The sequence below is a fragment of the Montipora capricornis genome, chromosome 9 (genome assembly GCF_036669925.1).
Source record: "Montipora capricornis isolate CH-2021 chromosome 9, ASM3666992v2, whole genome shotgun sequence".
In the NCBI taxonomy this organism is placed as follows: Eukaryota; Metazoa; Cnidaria; class Anthozoa; order Scleractinia; family Acroporidae; genus Montipora; species Montipora capricornis.
This window is the reverse complement of record NC_090891.1, coordinates 10,329,177-10,351,491: the sequence shown is the minus strand read 5'-3', so window position 1 is coordinate 10,351,491 and position 22,315 is coordinate 10,329,177. Positions and strand designations below refer to the sequence as shown.

Sequence of the window (22,315 nt, the reverse complement as noted above, 5' to 3'; positions counted from 1 at the left end):
GTAATGCAATACCACGAATATTGATTCAATGCAATCCTTAAATTTATATGCAATCCGAAAATATATGTTCAATCTTCCTGGGACGAGCGCGGCCATATAGAACCAGAGTAAATGTGCAAGGTATAAAAGAAAAGATGGCAGCTATGGCAAGCCGTTTGTAGCGAAATTTAATCTTAGATATATATGTTCAATCCTTTAAATAAAGGTTTAATTTAAAGTCATAAAAGGCATTCAATGCAATCCAATCCTTAATTTTTATATGCAATGCAATATCGCAAATATTGATTCAATCCAATCCTTAAATTTTATATGTAATGCAATACCACAAATATTGATTCAATCCAATCCTTAAATTTTACATGTAATGCAATACCACGAATATTGATTCAATGCAAGCCTTAAATTTATATGCAATCCGAAAATATATGTTCAATCTTCCTGGGACGAGCGCGGCCATATAGAACCAGAGTAAATGTGCAAGGTATAAAAGAAAAGATGGCAGCTATGGCAAGCCGTTTGTAGCAAAATTTAATCTTAGATATATATGTTCAATCCTTTAAATAAAGGTTTAATTTAAAGTCATAAAAGGCATTCAATGCAATCCAATCCTTAATTTTTATATGCAATGCAATACCGCAAATATTGATTCAATCCAATCCTTAAATTTTATATGTAATGCAATACCACAAATATTGATTCAATCCAATCCTTAAATTTTACATGTAATGCAATACCACGAATATTGATTCAATGCAATCCTTAAATTTATATGCAATCCGAAAATATATGTTCAATCTTCCTGGGACGAGCGCGGCCATATAGAACCAGAGTAAATGTGCAAGGTATAAAACAAAAGATGGCAGCTATGGCAAGCCGTTTGTAGCAAAATTTAATCTTAGATATATATGTTCAATCCTTTAAATAAAGGTTTAATTTAAAGTCATAAAAGACATTCAATGCAATCCAATCCTTAAATTTTATATGCAATGCAATATCGCAAATATTGATTCAATCCAATCTTTAAATTTTATATGTAATGCAATACCACAAATATTGATTCAATCCAATCCTTAAATTTTACATGTAATGCAATACCACGAATATTGATTCAATGCAATCCTTAAATTTATATGCAATCCGAAAATATATGTTCAATCTTCCTGGGACGAGCGCGGCCATATAGAACCAGAGTAAAATGTGCAAGGTATAAAACAAAAGATGGCAGCTATGGCAAGCCGTTTGTAGCAAAATTTAATCTTAGATATATATGTTCAATCCTTTAAATAAAGGTTTAATTTAAAGTCATAAAAGGCATTCAATGCAATCCAATTCTTAATTTTTATATGCAATGCAATATCGCAAATATTGATTCAATCCAATCCTTAAATTTTATATGTAATGCAATACCACAAATATTGATTCAATCCAATCCTTAAATTTTACATGTAATGCAATACCACGAATATTGATTCAATGCAAGCCTTAAATTTATATGCAATCCGAAAATATATGTTCAATCTTCCTGGGACGAGCGCGGCCATATAGAACCAGAGTAAATGTGCAAGGTATAAAAGAAAAGATGGCAGCTATGGCAAGCCGTTTGTAGCAAAATTTAATCTTAGATATATATGTTCAATCCTTTAAATAAAGGTTTAATTTAAAGTCATAAAAGACATTCAATGCAATCCAATCCTTAAATTTTATATGCAATGCAATATCGCAAATATTGATTCAATCCAATCTTTAAATTTTATATGTAATGCAATACCACGAATATTGATTCAATGCAAGCCTTAAATTTATATGCAATCCGAAAATATATGTTCAATCTTCCTGGGACGAGCGCGGCCATATAGAACCAGAGTAAATGTGCAAGGTATAAAAGAAAAGATGGCAGCTATGGCAAGCCGTTTGTAGCGAAATTTAATCTTAGATATATATGTTCAATCATTTAAATAAAGGTTTAATTTAAAGTCATAAAAGGCATTCAATGCAATCCAATCCTTAATTTTTATATGCAATGCAATATCTCAAATATTGATTCAATGCAATCCTTAAATTTTATATGTAATGCAATACCACAATTATTGATTCAATCCAATCCTTAAATTTTACATGTAATGCAATACCACGAATATTGATTCAATGCAATCCTTAAATTTATATGCAATCCGAAAATATATGTTCAATCTTCCTGGGACGAGCGCGGCCATATAGAACCAGAGTAAATGTGCAAGGTATAAAACAAAAGATGGCAGCAGAGTGAGAAGAAAACTGTGACATGGAAGTGGGGTTTCCCAATTTTCTGGGAAAACTTGTGGATAGAGTTAGAGAACTTTGACACAGAAGCTGCAAAAACGCAGGCCGAAGTTCTTGTTCAAACAATTAGCCTGCTTAGGTCGATGAAAGAGTGTTGCAATCCTAGACACGAGAGACAAGGAAAATCTCGATTCCATCGCAGGGGCCTTAGTAGATGTGCTTAATGTGCTTCGTCCCCGGACTATCACTTTATCTACTGTGGCTCATCTCAAGGCATTATTTTCGGGATCTAGCTTCGCCAACATTTGTCTGACTCTTCGACGTTGAATCCGTAACCCAATAGATTTCAGGTAACCGGCTATTATGTTTCATCTAGACGCACTCCCATGGTTGTTTATGTAATCTTGAATGATCCGGTCGAGTCGTTCATCGGGTAAGTCGTTCAAAGCCCCTCATATCCTATAAACCATACTCTGCTACTCATCTGTTAACTGTCCACCTCGAAACTCCGAGTGAATTCCCAGTGAATTCTCCAAGTGAATTCCCAGTCCTCGCAGTTCTTCTAGCATCTCAACAGGAATTTGGAGAGATGGTCTTCTGCGATGTTTTCCTTTTCCCCTATCCATCGTACCTGAATCCGCAGCCACAGTATACGGAGAGATAGTCCGGCGGCGAAGCACATTAAGCACATCTACTAAGGCACCAGCGATGGAATCGAGATTTTCCTTGTCCCTCGAGCTCGTGTCTGGGGTTGCAACACTCTTTCATCGACCTGAGCAGGCTAATTGTTTAATCAAGAACTTCGGCCTACGTTTCTGCAGCTTCTGTGTCAAAGTTCTCAAATAACTCTATCCACAAGTTTTCCCAGAAAATTGGGAAACTCCACTTCTATGTCACATTTTTCTTCTCACTCTGCTGCCATCTTTTGTTTTATACCTTGCACAGTTTACTCTGGTTCTATATGGCCGCGCTCGTCCCAGGAAGATTGAACATATATTTTCGGATTGCATATAAATTTAAGGATTGCATTGAATCAATATTCGTGGTATTGCATTACATGTAAAATTTAAGGATTGGATTGAATCAATATTTGTGGTATTGCATTACATATAAAATTTAAGGATTGGATTGAATCAATATTTGCGGTATTGCATTGCATATAAAATTTAAGGATTGGATTGCATTGAATGCCTTTTATGACTTTAAATTAAACCTTTATTTAAAGGATTGAACATATATATCTAAGATTAAATTTCGCTACAAACGGCTTGCCATAGCTGCCATCTTTTCTTTTATACCTTGCACATTTACTCTGGTTCTATATGGCCGCGCTCGTCCCAGGAAGATTGAACATATATTTTCGGATTGCATATAAATTTAAGGCTTGCATTGAATCAATATTCGTGGTATTGCATTACATATAAAATTTAAGGATTGGATTGAATCAATATTTGTGGTATTGCATTACATATAAAATTTAAGGATTGGATTGAATCAATATTTGCGATATTGCATTGCATATAAAATTTAAGGATTGGATTGCATTGAATGCCTTTTATGACTTTAAATTAAACCTTTATTTAAAGGATTGAACATATATTTCTAAGATTAAATTTTGCTACAAACGGCTTGCCAACGTTTACAAATACATAGTGGCAGTTCGAGCGAAATGCTAAACTAACTGGGTCGATGTATCACTTTACTGCACTTGGAATTTGTTCGCAAATATTGCAGCACTTTGGGACTTGTAAAATAAAAAGCACTTTAACCGCTGACAAGAGGAATTTTTACGGTGATGAGTACTAAGTGAACTTCCTTTCATTTTATTCGGGAATATCTACACTCAATTTAACACTCGAAACTTGGACTGTATATCCTTCGTTATTCCCAACAATGATCCACGTTCGCTCACACCGTACATACATTCCAAGTAACAACAACTCTCTTTCTTGCTTTGGCATTTAAAGGTATAAGATATCTATGATGAGATGGTATATGAAATGAATTACTGCATGATGAATGCTTCATCATTGATTCATTCCTCACGGGACCATTAGAACCCACAAATGACCAGCTCCCAACGTCAGTGGCTTCATAGCCCAGTTGGTTAGAGCGTCGCACCGAAATCGCGAGGTCACGGGTTCAAACCCCGTTGAAGTCCTGAATTTTCAGGTTTCTCTAAGCAATTGCAAAAATTGCTCTCATAGCTTCACTTGATATAAGATATCTCGCATATGATAAGATGTCATATTCGTATCTCCTAAAAACACATGGCGCACGTTACGTTCATTAGCAATTAACTTGTCAACTCCAAATATATCCTTATCTCATATTAAGAAATAAGAACGTTACTCTGGTTGAAATTGTATAAGAATATGTACAATGTTTTAAAAGTCCCAACGTTTCGGTTGAACCGGCTAGTACTCAAACACGGAATGCCGGAATGATGGAATGCCTGAATGGTGGAACCGTGAATACTTAAACACGGAACGCCGGAATACTTAAACACGGAACGCCGGAATACTAAAACACGCAAAGCCAGAATACGGAACAGGAACAGTTTTTTAAATTCTGAGGCAATTTACATAAGACCTCACCCTACGACAGCGGACCGCTGAAGAAACGACACGCCGAAGCAGCTAGGATTGAAACGCACCAATCACAGCTGCTGAAAACCAACCAATCACAGCGGAGCATCCTGTTTAAAAGGTGACGTGTAACCAGTCGACCTCATCGCCTTATGAAGACTAGCAGTATGCAGTCGCAACGTCACGGTCTACATCACAAGTGACCACATCGTGAAACAAACGAGAATACGTATGGGTTATTGACTAAGCGTGAGGTCAAGATGACTGGATATTGGCCAAGTTCTTTTTTTGCGTGTTTATGGACCGAGACGAAGTCGAGGTCCATAAACACGCAAAAAAAGAACGAGGCCAATATCCAGTCATCTTGACCGAACAATCTTGGTCAATAAAGGATTTATTATATGACTTAAAACACCAAAAAATGATCTTTGATCTTGCGGGACCAAGCGAGAAATCCCGAGCGGGCAGTATCGCTCCATCTTGCCCGCTCGGGTAGCCAATCAGAGCGCGCGATTTGGTTCATCTTGCCCGCTCACGGAGCTAGTCATATAATAATTTATTATTATATGACTAGCTCCGTATTATATGACTAGCTCCGTGAGCGGGCAAGATGAACCAAATCGCGCGCTCTGATTGGCTACCCGAGCGGGCAAGATGGAGCGATACTGCCCGCTCGGGATTTCTCGCTTGGTCCCGCAAGATCAAAGATCATTTTTTGGTGTTTTAAGTCATATAATAAATCCTTTATTGACCAAGATTGTTCGGTCAAGATGACTGGATATTGGCTTCGTTCTTTTTTTGCGTGTTTATGGACCTCGACTTCGTCTCGGTCCATAAACACGCAAAAAAAGAACTTGGCCAATATCCAGTCATCTTGACCTCACGCTTGGTCAATAACCCATACTTATTGTACTTTACCACGATGAATAACAGCAACCTTTTTTACGACAATAAAAGAGTTCATATTTCACCGTTGTTTTGTCCTGTAAATTTTTGCCCCGAAAAACTTTTGGGGGGCAACCCATGTGTTCCAATCGTCGGAATTTGCACAACTGTTGCGTGGTTTAGTATGCTGGCGTTCTCTTTTAAGTATTCCGGCGTTCCATGTTTAAGTATTCCGGCGTTCCGTGTTTAAGTATTCCGGCGTTCCGTGTTTAAATATTCCGGCGTTCCGGCGTTCCAGCATTCCATCATTCCAGCATTCTATGTTTAAGTACTAGCCGGTTGAACCTTCAACCTTCATCAGGGGAAAGTGAAAAAATAATTCGCAAAAAACAAGTTTCTTATAGTATGCCAAATTTGAGTCAATTATTATTGAATTCTGTCCCTCAGGGCAAGATTTAGAAATTCGTGCCGCAAATGCATGCCATCATCACGATTAAGCGGATTCCTGCAAGTGTTAATTTCCCAAGCCTCAAGAATGCGTCGATTGCTCCAATTAGCATTTGTGCGTAGGATTTTGGACGCCTCCGAAGAGACAGTGTGACCAGAACGTAAACAATGCTCCGCTAAAGCTGACTTTTGCGAGTGTTTATGTTCCACCGCTTTCTGGTGTTCTTTAAGGCGAGTAGAAAATTTGCGTTTGGTTTCCCCGATATAACTCTTGTCACAATCTTTGCATGGAATCGAGTAGATGGCGCCACGAGTCTGATCTTTCGGTACTGGGTCTTTCGGTTTAGGAAACAAATTGCCGATGGTTTGGTGTGGTTTTTGAGCAACTACGATGTTGTGATTACTCAAAATCCGTTTAATAGGCTCCGATGTGCCCTTGATGTATGAAAGAATACAGAAACCCTTTGCAGCATCCGGTGCAGTTGTTGACAGTTGTGGAGATGGTCGTTTTGGTTTGTCATCATCGGATCGGATCGGATCGGATCGGATCGGATCGACAAAACCCGGACTGGTTCAATATTAAAACACATGAAATCCCTGGGTCACCAGTTAAGGTTACTTCCCACCTTCGCGGGTGTCCTTCCGGAAAAAAGTTCGTACTCGCGTTAGTTTCAATAAAATCATAACAAACTATACATCAGAAGAAAGCTTAGTAAATGTAGTTTACGATAAATATACTGCTTTAGCGAGTTTTTCTTTTGATAAGTGTTAGAATTGGCGCCGGTAAGACGTGAAACCGCCGAGGGTTCTTCTGTTAAATTTATCGGGTATCGGATGCCGCTTCACGAGCAAAATGACTTCACAGTGTTGTTATTCACAAGCCATCAATCAACAAAAGCTTGTCAGGAGATTCCGATATTTAGAATAATTTCTTATGGCGTCCATTTACACAACATACCTCGCATATTTTTGGCTACTCCAACCTTAGATGCGGATATCTAAACAACCAATCAGAATATCGAAAACGCCTGAGACAATTTCGTTGATTGATGGCTTGTGAATAACAACACTGTGAAGTCATTTTGCTCGTGAAGCGGCATCCGATACCCGATAAATTAATTAGAAGAACTCTCGGTGGTCTCACGTCTTACCGGCTCCTAACAATAAAAGGAAAACTCGGTTACACTATATCTGTTGGCGTAAACTACGTTTATTAAGACTAAAAACAAAATAAGTATGCAAGGCTGGTTTTACGGCTGTGAGGATATATAGTGTTTGTTTGACCAATTTTCGTCAGGCACGGCCTGACTCCTTCAGGGAGTTAAATCATAACTCGTACATAACTCCCTGAAGAAGTCGGGCCGTACCTGACGAAATATTGGTCAAACGAAAACTAGATATCCTCACAGCCGTACAACCAGCCTTGCATAATTATTTTGTTTTTAGTCTAAATATTATTTGCTGGTCAGATCTCCCAAGATCCGGCACTTGTACTTTGTTGAGATGGCCCTTGCATACACAAACTGTCCACATTTATTAAGCTTTCTTCTGATGTATAGTTTGCTATGATTTTATTGAAACGCAAGTACGAACGTTTTCCGGAAGGACACCCGTGAAGGTGGGAAGAAACCTCAACTGGTGACCCAGGGATTTCATGTGTCTATTGGCAGGAATTTTGATATTGAACCAGTCCGGGTTTTGTCGATCCGATCCGATCCGATCCGATCCGATCCGGTCTGGTCCGATCCGATCCGATCCGATCCGATCCGATGCGATCCGATCCGGTCCGGTCCGGTCCGGTTCGGTCCGATCCGATCCGATCCGGGTTTTGCCAACGGCCGTGCGCAACCGGGTGATGCGAATGGAACGACAGGTATCTTTCAGTGTGGGTAGGTTTACGATAGACCTTAGTGGAAAGTCGACCGTTGTCTCGACGGCAAACAGTAACGTCCAGAATTCAATAATAATAGACTCGAATTTGGCATACTATAAGAAACGTGTTTTTTGCGAATTATTTTTTCACTTTCCCCAGATGAAGGTTGAAGGTTCAACCGAAACGTTGGGACTTTTAAAACATTGTACATATTCTTATACAATTTCAACCAGAGTAACGTTCTTATTTCTTAATATGTTTCTATCACCTGGTTACAGGACCATTTTTAAAAATATCCTTATCTCTTTCAATCTCGTACCCAGAGTCCTCTGGCTTCTTGGTCAGCGGGTGAGCGCCCGGAGAGACTCTGGGATAATCTCGGGATAATCGACTTGAACGACTTGAACTATATTTTTGATTGGCCGCTTGCGTAACAATCGCAATGAGACAGGAAGTCAGTAAGTAATTCGGAAGCCCCAGAATTTGGAGGGAGATTCAAAATCTAAGGCCCCGTTTATATGGAGAAAAGTTGTCCCGGGTAGAAGGGTCACCCTCCTAGCCGAGTCAACTTAACTGAGCGTTTATATGAGAAAAGTTGTCTCCGTTGACCGAGTCAAAGTTAACTCTTCCAAATTATTCATTGGCCCTGCTTAATAATTCATAACTTCAATATCCCTCTTTCCGCTGGATTTATATGTTTTATATCACTCACACGTCACTGTTGCCTTAGATTTAACTTCTTTGATAGCAATTTAAGCCACAATGTTCGTTTTCAAGATAAAACACGGACTTCAATTTCTGATACGTGGAGTTGTGTCCCGGCTGACCGAGCCAAAGTGTTTATATGAAGAAAAGTTGGCCCGGCCAGGAGGGTGACCCTACCGTCGAAAAAGGGTGACTCATCTAGGCCGGTCACCTATCTAGCCGAGCCAACTTTTGTTTTCTCATATCAACGGTTCGCTGCGTTTTGTAAGGAAATGTATGAAAAGTTGGCTCGCCCAGGGTAAGTCGGCTAGGAGGGTGACCCTTCTACCCGGGACAACTTTTTTCCATATAAACGGGGACTAAAACTAGTTTCATTGCTGTTTGTTTTTTTCTACCTCAGAAATGTGTAAATCACAAAAATAAAGAACCACGAAGTTTGAATTATGTCTTATACCATACGGGAATTTCCCACGCTGCTAAAAAGTGATTACTGTTGCTGTTGCAAAAGTACCGTGGGAAAACATTATGTCAGTCTCTTTGAGGAGAAACTCGTGGAATTCTTGGTTTTCACCCACGTGACCTTAGTCTTTGACAACCGTCGTTAACCGCCATTGTGGAGCCCCTCGAATCGTAAACAGAGACGCGTAGAGAGAGATGTGAGTGAGTTGTAGTGCGATGGTTCTCTGTATAATACCTGGCTGTGGAGTAAAATCTGGAAACAAGGAAGGTATTAGTCTATTCCGTATACCTATCGTTGTTGATAAGAACGGTGAAAGTTATAAACAGCTAACAGAAGATCGCCGAAACGCGTGGATTTCACAGATAAGCCGAGACGACACGAAATCGAAAGACTTTGTTTCTGGGAAGCCTGCCTTACTCTGGGACAGATACAACGAACAAAGGACAATTTAAAAGCTTTCGCAGCGATTGCCTCACGGCTTAATGTTAGATTTTAACTTTAAGTGTGGGGTTGGACTTATTTTGCTGAAATTGTCTTTACAGGTTTAGCAATTAAAGCTTTTGCGGTGATTGCCAGTAACGGCTTTTGCTGTGAACAGTTGTGTTTTATCCTGTAAAGCTTTCGCAGCGATTTAGCACGCGTTGGTTCAGGGTTTTAGGGTAAAAGGCGAGCGAGTCAGAATTTTTCGAAAGTTGGCTTTTTTTTCGATAAAGCGTTTCTCGGCTGGGTTTCCACCGATGTCTTCCCAATTCACACCACCGAAGCGCTTGAACCCCTCGAACAAGTGTGCTCAATTTCGACCGATTAAACCACAACATCGCGGAGAAAATTCATCTCATTAAATATGCCCGATGCAAATGAGGTGCTCCGGTTTTGAATATTTAATGAGGTGAATTTAACCTGAGTATCAGGCGTTTGTGATACTCAGGTTAGCAAATGTCTAACTCGGAAGCGTTTTATTCGATTTCGCTGAAATTCGACAGGCGAATGCGAGGGGTGGAGCGCCCAAATTGACTGAGTTTGAAGGAAATCGGACGAATTTCGAAGGAAAAAAGCTTCTCACCTTCTCAAGGTGAAGGACTGAGACTCTAATCGACCAAGTACTTTGACAGAAGAAGAGGGAAATCATCGAAACAAAGGGAATGAGGAGGCCTTTTCTTCTTATCTGGTGGCCATAGCAGTTAGCGAAGGTATTAAAAGAAATCCAACTGGAAACTGATACAGATAAGGTCGACGCCGAGTGTCAAACTTCCGAGTCACCTTCGCCGCAAACAACAACAATCTTGCCCGCGATTTCCTTCCCTTGCTTAAACGGACGCAAAGAAACCAGAAATCATCTGGTTGTACGCTTTCAAAATTTTGAAGGTCTTAAACTGCTTGTTTGTATAGTAGCTTGTCTCTAAAACTAACTAGGAAAGCAAGTCTGAGACTTCTAGAGGAGCCAAACTGATCGCTCCGTATGGCCGCTGGGGAATACCGGTCGTTTCGCCAACGTGTCAGTTCGCCAACGACCCGTTCGCCAACGTATGAAGTCGGTTCGCCAACGTCTAATGTCAGCGTTGGCGAACTGACATTAGACGCTGGCGAATAGACTTCATACGTCGACGAACAGGTCGTTGGCGAATTGACACGTTGGCGAAACGACCGGTTACCCCGCTGGGTCTACGCAAACGACAGAAAATCTTCAAATAGCGCTCTCGAACGTGGCTTTCGAGGTTTTTTTCGCGTAGGATGAAAGTACTGGTACCTCGTCGAGTGATTTTGGGTCGCTTTCTTGGGAAATATCCATTGGAAAGATGAATTATTTGAAGACTTCGAACGTGAGCGCTCAAAATGTCATACATTTCCCTATAATCAGGGGCACCAGAATGGCGGAAACCTAATTTGCATAAGGTTATGACGTCAGCTGAAAACCGAGAATTAAGGTCTTGTCGAAGTCATTCAGAATTACGGAAACATCAAATCGTAGTAGAGGAGGATATTTGTGTCGTTTCCACAAAAATTTCTCGATGGTGTTGCTTGCACGATGGCATTTTGAACGATGGAATGTACGCTGAAACACTAAAAATACACTTACCGAAAGCGTCAGAGGTTTCATCTTCACTTGCTCTTACAGCAAACCAATGATCATTTCTCCAGTTTCTTTGTGTGTAAGGCTAAAATTCTTGTTTCTCGAACACTTTCAACCCGCCATTTGTACTGTTTACGGTTTTCTCTTTTCTGTTTCCGGTTAAACTCAAGCATACGTAATAAGACCGGAACCCACGTTTTCTGGGAAAATAGAGTCGATTATCCCAGAGTCTCTCCGGGCGCTCACCCGCTGACCAAGAAGCCCGAGGACTCTGGGTACGAGATTGTATCTCTTTACAATACAAATACACGTGATCAAAGTTTCTAAGTGTCAGCTTTTTGAATTCTGTGTATAATAAAGTTATTCTTATGGGGCACGTTGTGTTGCGTTACGTAACGCCGTATGTTTGCCAACACATTTCGCGGTCACTTTGTTTTACTTCTCCTAGAATCCTCCTGATATACACCCTTTTAATAAGTCTAATATATGCCCTTTTCCGCTAATGACGTCGAACTCTTGCTTTCAAATTTTATTTAGAAATGTACAAAGGCCTAAAACTTTTCCGATTTCTTTTCTTGTTTGAAGCCTTTGTACATTTCTGAATAAATTTTAAAAGCACGAGTTTGACGTCATTAGCGGAAAACGACATATGTTAGACCTATTAAAAGGGTGTATAAGAACCCAGCTCTAATATCTGTTCCTAACCGAGATTTGCTTCTATCAGTATCGCAAATAATCGGCTATATTCTGTGTACTGTCAAAACGCGCCACTGTGAAACTGTCAAACAGCCTTTCAACGCATTCCCAGTCTGGTAACACTCCTGCGTTAGTAAAGGTGGGTTTTTTAAACGATGACGCAATACTTTCAAATTGTTTTCACTGTTTTGGAGCCTTTTCATTCGTGAAGATAGATGAAAAGATACGGCAAAAACGATAAAAACTACATTGGTTCGATTTCGCTAAGATGAAAACGGAGAACTGCATTTCATCATCAGTTCCTGATACACTTAAAAAAAGAAAGTAATATGAGCATGATTCCATTTAGTGTATGAGTGTCACCTCTTTATCTTAAACAGTGTGTTTTTCATAAGCTGTGATTCGAAAATAAAATGAGAATTGCATTCTTTGGAACCTAATTTTTACTGCCAATTAAGCAATAGAGGACGTTTCCGTGCTTCCATGGCCTCGTCCAAACACGAGGGGGAGTTGGGAGAATTCGAGACAGTTATGCAAACTCGAGACGCATTCGAGGGTTTGCATAACTGTCGAGAATTCCCCTAACTCCCCTCAGGTGTTTAGGCGAGGCAATGGAAACACGGAAAAAAAGTCCTCTATAGCTTTTATAAAATATTTCTCAAAGATAATGAAACAAATGAAAGAAAATGCTGGTTTTTTTACTTCTTGATTGAAACAGATTTTCTTGACACACGCTCATCATGTATTTCCTACCAACCAATAAAAATGCCCCTCTGACAATACATAACCAATCAAAATTCGTGTGATGTCGCAGCCGTGTTTCCATACTCTCATCTAAACACAGCTGTTGACCAATGAGAGTGCGCGCACCATCCTAATTATTTCATAACAATGGGTTCTCCGGCAAGGTTAAACTGAACTGTTTCTGTTAAAGTTTACAGCCAGGCCAGTTCCAACAATAATCGCACATATGCCATGATGGCTAAGCCACTCAAAACTTTAGTACTGTATTATCCAATGATCTGGGTTTTTAATAATACGTGATATAACTAAAAGCATGACAATAAATAATTTAATGTCTGGTGATGTTCTCCGAGACTGCTCCATGGTGGCGGTTGTTGTTATGTTGTGGTGCCTTCTTTAACATGACGCTAGTTTCCTGACACTCACTCCGATAAGCTTTGTAAAACAAGAATTCAAAGATAAATCTGTGTTGAAATTCAACTATTAATTTAAATGGCAATACATTCTTTGGAAACTGATTTTCGCTTGAAACTCGGCTACAGATGACAAAAATAAACGACCTGCAGGTGACCTGGTGTTTCTTGTAATTCAGTGGCCAGGGCATCCGACTGTTGGGATACGGCGGTCGCAATTTCGAATACTGGCACAGACTCTAATTCCTCAGTTGATTTTTACTTCTAAAAGTGGGAAATTTGGCTAGCTTAAAACTGCTTCTGTAAAGGTCTACAGATACATACATAGTAGCCAGCAACATCCCATCAATAGTATGTAATGCATTCCTTTTTTTTTATAATAACATTTCTTATGACCAAGGTTACGCTGAGATTAACCTTTTTTATTTGTGACTAGAAAGATTAAAGAAATCTTAAGCTGTAATCGGACAGGAAAAATAACTCAATATACTTCCGGAAATTTGAACATGAACTATGGCTATTTTCACCAAGCTCATAATACATGTACAGTTTATCCGTTTGAGAAGTCGCGGCATTAAGACTATGGATATCCAGTTCATTGCAGCATGAACATGCAGTCCCAAGAGCAAATGACCTGTTTTGTTTTGATGCAAAGAGCCCCGCAAAACGTATTGCATTATGGGATTGGGAAAAAAGCGAATATGCCAATTTCAAAAATACCATAATACTCTTTGTTTGCCCTCCAAAACTTTGCATAAGCATTGTTTCCAGTTTCTCTTGGGACTTACAATGGTCCCAAGACAAAAAAAAACACTGCTTATGCAAAATTTTGGGGCACCAACAAAGAGTAATGTAGATTTAGCCAAGCCTAAAAACCGGAGCTCCCGTTTCTAACCCAGAAAGCAATATAGTATATATGGAAATAATTATGTTTAAAAATGGTAAAAAAGGGGGGCTTAAAACTGATATAAACTCAAAAAGGTTTCCCAAATTTTCGAATGGTATCTCTGGTTCTTCTTCGGGGGACAATGAATCTAAAATTCAAAAATCACTGCTTCTTATTTTGGCTCCCAAGAGATCTTAACAGCGGCACATATGCCCTTGGGAACTCCATTCTTTCATTCACAGAGTTCTTATCAATGTTTGAGTGTAAAGACTCCAGAAAAATTCTGCGCTTGTAATTAGTTTCATTCCTTTCAAGAATTTGGCCGTAAAATGGATGGATGTCGTGCGTGGTTCTTTCGGCATGTTGTCGGATTGCCGACTCTTTACTCGCGGCACGCGGGGGATCATGTTCCACTCTCCTCGAAGCTCAACACCATTTGCTCTCACCAATGTAGGAGAAATCGCAGTCTTTGCATTCAACCCTGTAAACGATGCCTGCTATTCTTTCTTCCGATGGACGGTCCTTCGGTTTTTTGAAGACAGAAGCAAGTGTGCGTATGGGCTTAAAAGCAGTCCTTATGTTGAAATGTTGCAGTGTGCGTTTTACCCTGTCCGATACCCCTTGATGATGAACATAGGGTACCACGGCAAGGTCAGCCGGGTCAGGATGGTGGCTTTGTGGACCAGACCTTAGTTGGGCAGCATTTTCAATGAATTTGGTGGGATATCCATTGACCTGTAGGCTGTCTTGGACGTGGGATGTTTCCTCTGTTCTCAGGGTCTCGCTAGATGGGATGGTGTTCGCGCGGCGCATCAACGGGCTGACGACGGATCTCTTATGTTGTACAGGGTGGAGAGAATCAAATGCAAAGTACATGATGGTATCGGTGGCTTTTAGGTATACTTGCACCTCAACCTCACCATTGGGGAGCGTGGATACATTAGTATCCAGGAACGCGATGGTGGGTTTACCGTCCACGGGTGTGGGGCGCTCTACTGTGAACTGGATGTGCGGATTGACTGCATTAAGATGGCGATGGAAATTGTCAAGCTCTGTCGACTTTATACACGCGTTTGAATCGTCAACATATCTGAACCACCAGCGGGGGGAAGCCGTGAATGTTGACAAAGCCTGAAGCTCGACGTGTTCCATTACCAAGTTGGCGATGACTACGCTCACGGGTGAGCCCATAGCGCAGCCGAAAATTTGGTGATACAGAGTCCCTTCATGTGAAAAGAAGCTGTTGTACAGTACGAATTTCGTCAGCTCTACAATTTGATTCTTGGTCAGTTTTGTGTTATCTTTCCAGGTGTGATTCGACTCCAGCTTTTCGACTCCAGCTTTTCATTTCGAAGTCAGGGTGGCTTAGTGGTTATCTATCGGGCCTCCACCACTGTTAGCCGGGGTTCAATTCTGGCCTCGGCCAGCATGTGGGCTGAGTTTCAGTCGATCTCAACCTGACTCGAGGGTTTTTCTCCGGGTACTCCGGTTTTCCTCCCTCATCAAAATCGACTCACAGCTAATTGACATCTAGCTGTGGTGCTGTGCTCCGACATCAAACATGGACTGTATAGCGGCAGCCAGAGGCGCCTTTGTATGCTTTCAGCCCGATGTCGTGAGCCGCGCCCTTCGCAATTCAGTCCTCAGCTGCAAGTAAGGTTGATTAGCACTAGCAATATTTATTTATTTATTTAGCTTGCTTTGGATGACTTTTAAGGCTAGATCGACAGGAATCAAAGTGAACAGGGATACGACGTCGAAAGGTACAATTTCCTCGTCTAGTCTGACTGTCTGGGTCTGTACGAAATCTGCGAATTCCTTTGAGTTCTTTATCGTGTAGCCATGATCTGAACGTAGGGGGCTGAGCAAATTCGCCAAATACTTGGAAACGTGGTAGGTAGGGGACCCAATACTGCTATTGATAGGTCTAAGGCAGGGGTATCTGTGTGGACGGACTGGTCAAGGTGTAGTGGTCGTCTTTTACTGTTAACTGGACTTTATGCACTTTTGGAAGGCCATAAAAAGCAGCTGGAACAGGATCACTGGGTTTGATTTTAAAATACTCTTTCTCCGTTAGGTTCCCCGACTTTTTTAGTTCTCCTAACTTCCTTTGTAGCAAATTGGTGGTGCTAGAAACTGGATTGCGTCGCTTATCGGTCACAGGTAAGTATGTTTTTGTGTCCTGTAACATGGACAATATCTGCTCCTTGTAGTCTACTTTATTCATCACCACAGTCGCATTTCCTTTGTCAGCAGGAAGAACGAGAATGCTGTCGTTGTCTTTGAGTTTTTTCATCGCCTGTCGCTCACCTTGGCCCAAGTTGCAAGTTTTTGGCGCTTTTGCATTCTTTATGATGTTACAAATATCGCCCCTGACCTCGTCCTTGGCGTCTCGTGGTAGGTTCGATATTCCCTGCTCCACGGCGGTTAGGATCTCCTTAACCGGCACACTTCTAGGAGTGATTGCGAAGTTCATTCCTTTTCTGAGGAGTGATATCTTATTGGCTTCCAGGTCTCGGTCCGAAGCATTTACAACCCATCTTTTCTTTATTTCTTCGTGTCTGTTGTCATTGACGGTTGGGTCGCCCACGCTTTAGTTTTTGTTGGTGCCTTGCACGAGTTCTGTTTTCCTCCCGATGGTTTCGATGTAAGATGACTTCCATTAGTGTGGCAAATTCTGTACTCGGTAGTAAACCGAGTATTTCGTGTCGAATTCTTCCGATAGTGTACTTAATTATATTAAGTTTGTTGTGGTACATGCTGATCATAAGTCGTAGATAGCTCCAACCTGCACGACGGGCAATGTAGGATTTCTCCTACATTGGTGAGAGCAAACGGTGTTGGGCTTCGAGGAGAGAGGAACATGATCCCGCGCGTGCCGCGAGTAAAGAGTCGGCAATCCGACAACATGCCGAAAGAACCACGCACGACATCCATCCACGTTACGGCCAAATTCATGAAAGGAATGAAACTAATTACAAGCGCAGAATTTTTCTGGAGTCTTTACACTCAAACATTGATAAGAACTCTGTGAATGAAAGAATGGAGTTCCCAAGGGCATATGTGCCGCTGTTAAGATCTCTTGGGAGCCAAAATAAGAAGCAGTGATTTTTGAATTTTAGGGTGTGTTCGATTGACCGTATTCCGGAATAAGAATGCATGAAATATAAGGTAGAAATCCTTCGTTTTTACGGTGATTCACATAAACATCCGCTAAAATGCCATTTTAAACATATTTTTGTTGTCCTTGCTGCTTCGAAACGCGCCAAACATACCGTTTTAATCATCACTCCACGTATTCTTATTCCGGAATAGGGTCAATCGAACGCGCCCTTAAATTCATTGTCCCCCGAAGAGAAACCAGTGATACGGTTCGAAAATTTGGGAAACCTTTTTAAGTTTAGATCATTTAGCATTTTTATAAAATTATGTACACTGATCGCCAAAAGAGCAACAATTATGCTTAAGGTACAAAATTAATCGTCATTAGTGTATACAGTTTACATTGATCCATACACCTCTGAGCTGACAAATAAAACTCAAATTACATAAACAGTAATCTCTTTCACAACATTTTCCGTTTAACTGATAATCTTTACACCCTCTCTCTTCAGTTTAGCAAAGCTCTTAAGTCTTAAAGTTTCCGGCAAAGATATCTAGAGTGAGATACTTGCTGGAGATGGCACCAAAGCCACAAGTGTCCTGTTTTTTCCTGTGCTGGAGGCGCCAAAACATTCTAGGGGGGTCCAGGGAAAAATTTTGAAATTCGCTGGAAATCCACCGTGTAGTCCGCTGCTTGCTAAGAGAGCCGCCCCACGTTATTATGGTCAGCCTGAGCTAATATCTCGGCCTAGACTTCATAAATTTATGCGTGAAATTCCTGAAGAAAAATCCACCGTGTAGTCCGTTGCTTGCTAAGAGAGCCGCCCCACGTTATTATGGTCAGCCTGAGCTAAAGTCTCGGCCTAGACTTCATAAATTTATGCGTGAAATTCCTGAAGAAACAAGAAAATTGGTCGTACACGAACAGATTTAACATTGCATGGCCAAAGTTCAGTGCCAGTGAAGGAACGAATTTGGAATTCATGAGCACTTTAGCACTTCCAGGTGTTGTATGTATACAACATACCACACCTGGAATGTTTGCCGATAATAGGTATATAACTATGGCTCATGAAGATATATCCACAACTGAAGGTTCCTTAAATAGTGATTTAGCTGCAGTACATGATTGGCTTAAGACAAACAAATTAAGTTGCAATACCACCAAAATTAGTTATATAACTTATCTGTTGGTTTTCGGCAAAACTTAACAAAAGCTTAATTCATGAAATTCAAAATTTAAAGATGGATGATAGGCCAATTGAACATAAACCTTCTACTAACTTATTGGGGGTTCATATTGATGAAATGCTAACCTTAAGCTTGGATGATCAGATCAAATATATTTCATCTAAAGTCTCGAATGCCTTGCGAATGTTGTATTTGAAGTTGAAGTTGAAGTTGAAAGTTTATCAATCACATTGCAGCGGCTGTGCCAGCTGAAAAACGTAATATTTACAATCTTCTTAATTAAAAACAGTATATTACAATATTACTAAAATACAAAAATGATATGTGATGAAATGATTAATAACTAATAAATATGACATAATAAATATAGTATCTACTAGTAATAACACTTAATCTAAATATTTTAACACATTTTGATAAAAAAGTAGTTGTTAAATCTCTTTGTTCTTGTCTTTAGTAAAATAAATTGTCGTGATTTTCTGAGAGAGGTTGGTTGATGCCTCTCAGGCATCAACTCGTGTAAAACATGGTCCTTATTGTTATTAATCTCATTGAATAACTTTGTACGTATGTTCTTATAATGATCCTCTAACCAAGGTATCTTAGCTATGTTAATAGCATTACTGTAACTTATTCCTGGGAATGAAATAGCCATAGCCCTCTTCTGAATAGGTTCTAACTCTTCTATAAGATATTTAGGGAGGGCATAATGAAACACAGGTACAGCATAATCTACTACCGATCTTACACAGATGATATAAAATAGGACTAAGTCAGCTGTAGGAATCTTAGCCCTCTTAAGCTGAGATAGAAAATATAGTCTCTTGGAGGCTTTCTTAACAATGTTCTCAATATGTGAATTCCATGAAAGCTTATTGTCAAAGGTAAGACCTTGCAACTTGGCCCACTTTACCAGTTCAAGAGATTTATTATCTACTTGCACTGGTGTAAAGTCAGGTGACTGTTTACTAAAAGATATCCTTAGTTCCTTACATTTATCTGGATTGAGTTGTAATCGATTCCTGTGAGACCATCCCCGGCACTACTTTATCTGTAATAGCCTGAGCACTATGTAGTTGACCCTTTGCTACGATTTCAGAGGCTGTCGTATCATCGACAAACTTCCACAAAGACGTTTCGTGAACCTCTAGGTAGTTTATCATTATCAAAAATAGATAGGGTCCTAGCTTAGTTCCTTGGGGGACCCCCAGATGGCACAGCCTCCCATTCCGAATAGCAAGAACTGGATAATTTAACTCAAACGCGTAGCTCATTCCTTTAAAAACAAAGCGCCCATTGAAAATCCCGGAGCAAAGGAGATAGGTAGGTTGTTAGTAAAGGGTATAGTATTATGGTTTATTGCACACTTTTTGTTTAGTGGTCGTGAAAAAAATTCCAACAAACAATGCTCAGTCCAATTCTTTATCCAATTAAAGGAAATGAATGAATCACCTCTCCTGGCTCCGCGCGCACTTGTAAAATAATAGAAAAAAACAAATTCAGTCTTAAAACATGACTCTATTTGATGAAAAACTTGAATCTTCGTTCCGACTTCAATACTATAAGCGACTTTTAGAACGAGTCAGAATACAATAGATGTTATTACTAGTAGTAGCTTTCGCTAAGTGCCAACGAAACAGTCAAGATAATACATAGTTTTGAGATTTGTATCAGAGTTCCAAAATACCCAACAGTAGTGGAAATTTTTTTCGAACGTACTGCAACTCAACTTATCTGGTTAGCAATAATACAATAATAGAAATTGCACACTTTGTATCTCCAAGAACAATGTAGACGTCAACGTGTTTTGCGAGACACTTAATACAATAGAGCTTATTCTTATTCAATGAAATGCAAATAAGTGGCGGGGTATTCTGAAGTTTAGCCCAATAATTAACTTGAATAAAATCCGAAATGCCATGTAAAAAATCGCCAAAGCGTTTTCAGACTTTTCAGTGTGGAACATGTAACAGGGAATCAAACTCTATCGCACATGAAAGTTGTTTCACTTGTAGAATTTTTATTTTGCAAGATACGGCCATGAATCACAAGTCAAATTGATCGCTTAATTGTGTACTTTGCAGACAACATATTTTGTTTGAAAATTAAATTAAATTGTTCATGACTCAATGGTTACAAAACGAAAAACAAACTGCTCTACATTGACAACAGCGGCCGATAAGGACACGTACGCCGGTACGCTTTAGTTTTGAGATCGTTCACTCAGTATAAAACACGATGGTTCGAAAATAAACATTGAAGAACACTCAAAGCAAGTGTACACAACCAATGGTCAGGGAAATGGGAAAAAATTGTTTTCACTCAGCTCGGAATACAAGATCATCATTAGTGGCGCGCGTCATGGAAGTTTGGCTATTGACGTCACACATCAAAACACGCGTTTTCATTGGTCCCCACTAAATCTACAGGGAATCTTACATTACACTACGTAGCCTTACATTACACTTTTCTCAGCACGATCGAGAATTTTTCTGCTTGCTGCAACACTTCGCACGGCATTGAGCTGGCCGCCTCGCAAGCCGCGCGTCTTCGCTCGGCTTGGTCGTTGGCAATTATGCAAATAAGTGGCGGAGTATTCAGCAGATAAGCTCTATTTTTTTTCTATTTTATACTTTTCTGTCTGCTCTTTTGGTGGAACAAATTATCCTCACTGTTTTTAGCCTTTAAAAATCTATATTTGTGAAAGAGCAATCGTTTTTTTTTAATTAGATTAGGATAACGTGGCCTTAGTGATTAAGTAAATTAAAACCCACAATAGGATACTATAAGTAATCATACCAGTGTGTACTATCTCCGAGTTTCGCAGTAAAAGTTTGACAAGACTGTATTACCTTTCTTTGCCCTCTCTGTTGCTGGAGTTCTTTTAAAAAGAAGCTATGCCACTATTTCGTGATCTCTCAAAGTGCAGGAATGGTCCACCCTTAATTCAATTAATTGAATGGGTGTCAGTAAAGAGGTGACTGGGTTTTGTGAACAACCTGATCGATTTCCAATGTACAAAGAGTGGAGGAAAGGAAAAAAAACGTGTTTCTTTTTTTTGCAACAATTGATAAACGGTTGTTGACAGTTTTATTTTACGAAGACTAGCCTACGCTCCCAGTGGTTCGAAGTACATGAAGAGCATGCTCGACTGTTCAGATGCGCAGGCTAAACAAAGGCGAAAAGGTGTTGTCAGATGCGGTTTCACAGTCAGTGACCACCTCTTCCTATTTATCTAGGAGGTATAGGGTGCCAAAACCCGATCGAAAAAATCTACTGTACATTCATACATGTACAGTAAATCGTTGATAAAACGTACTTTAAATTCGTCGAGAATGATCGCGAGGGTATAGCAGTACAAAAGCCCTTAACGCAAAAACACGTGATCTGTCAAAGTAAAAGAATGTTCCGCCCACATCATGATTTAAAGACTATTGGGACGAAGTCGACAAGCGCTATTAATACCGCGTAGTTCATTCCTTCAAAAACAAAGCACTCATTGAAAATCCCGGAGCAAAGGAGATAGGTAGGTTTTTAGTAAAGGATAGTTATATGGTTTATTGCACGCTTTTTGTTTAGTGGTCATGAAAAAAATTCCAACAAACAATTCTCAGTCCAATTCTTTATCCAATTAAAGGAAATGAATGAATCACCTTTCCTGTCTTCTGTACAAGAATAGAAAAAACAAATTCAGTTTTAAAACATGACTCTATTTGATGAAAAACTTGAATCTTCGTTCCGACTTCATTACTATAAGCGACTTTCAGAACGAGCCAGAATACAATAGATGTTATTATTATGCAAATAAGTGGCGGAGTATTCAGCAGATAAGCTCTATTTTTTTTTCTGTTTTATACTTTTCTGTCTGCTCTTTTGGTGGAACAACTTTTATCCTCACTGTTTTTAGTCTTTAAAAATCTGTATTTGTGAAAGAACAATCGTTGTGTTATTAGATTAGGATGACGTGGCCACTAACTGTGAAACCGCAGCTGACA

The 22,315-nt window shown here is 39.9% G+C and overlaps 2 protein-coding genes and 1 non-coding gene across 4 annotated transcripts in view; 2 read left to right on the top strand and 1 right to left on the bottom strand.

The window, feature by feature from the left end:
* The first annotated feature begins 4,347 nt into the window (after positions 1-4,347).
* On the top strand, positions 4,348-4,420 carry Trnaf-gaa (transfer RNA phenylalanine (anticodon GAA)). The gene has a single exon. It is a non-coding gene; the product is annotated as a tRNA-Phe (tRNA).
* A 10,033-nt stretch (positions 4,421-14,453) lies between these two features.
* LOC138017264 (uncharacterized) lies at positions 14,454-15,218 on the bottom strand. The gene has a single exon (XM_068864407.1). It carries the CDS (start codon positions 15,216-15,218, stop codon positions 14,454-14,456), a length of 765 nt encoding a protein of 254 aa, XP_068720508.1.
* A 6,547-nt stretch (positions 15,219-21,765) lies between these two features.
* LOC138016633 (neuropeptide Y receptor type 1-like) overlaps positions 21,766-22,315 on the top strand; it is a 23,698-nt gene continuing 23,148 nt past the window's right edge. The window contains exon 1 of one of the 2 annotated variants that reach the window (XM_068863826.1): positions 21,766-21,846. The gene's annotated coding sequence lies outside the window, so the exon portion shown is untranslated. The remainder of the gene's footprint in view (positions 21,847-22,315) is intronic. The other variant, XM_068863829.1, reaches the window with a different exon arrangement.

Excerpts from the sequence above, each read along its gene's own strand:
- LOC138017264 (XM_068864407.1), bottom strand. The coding sequence starts at position 15,218 with ATGGGCTCACCCGTGAGCGTAGTCATCGCCAACTTGGTAATGGAACAC.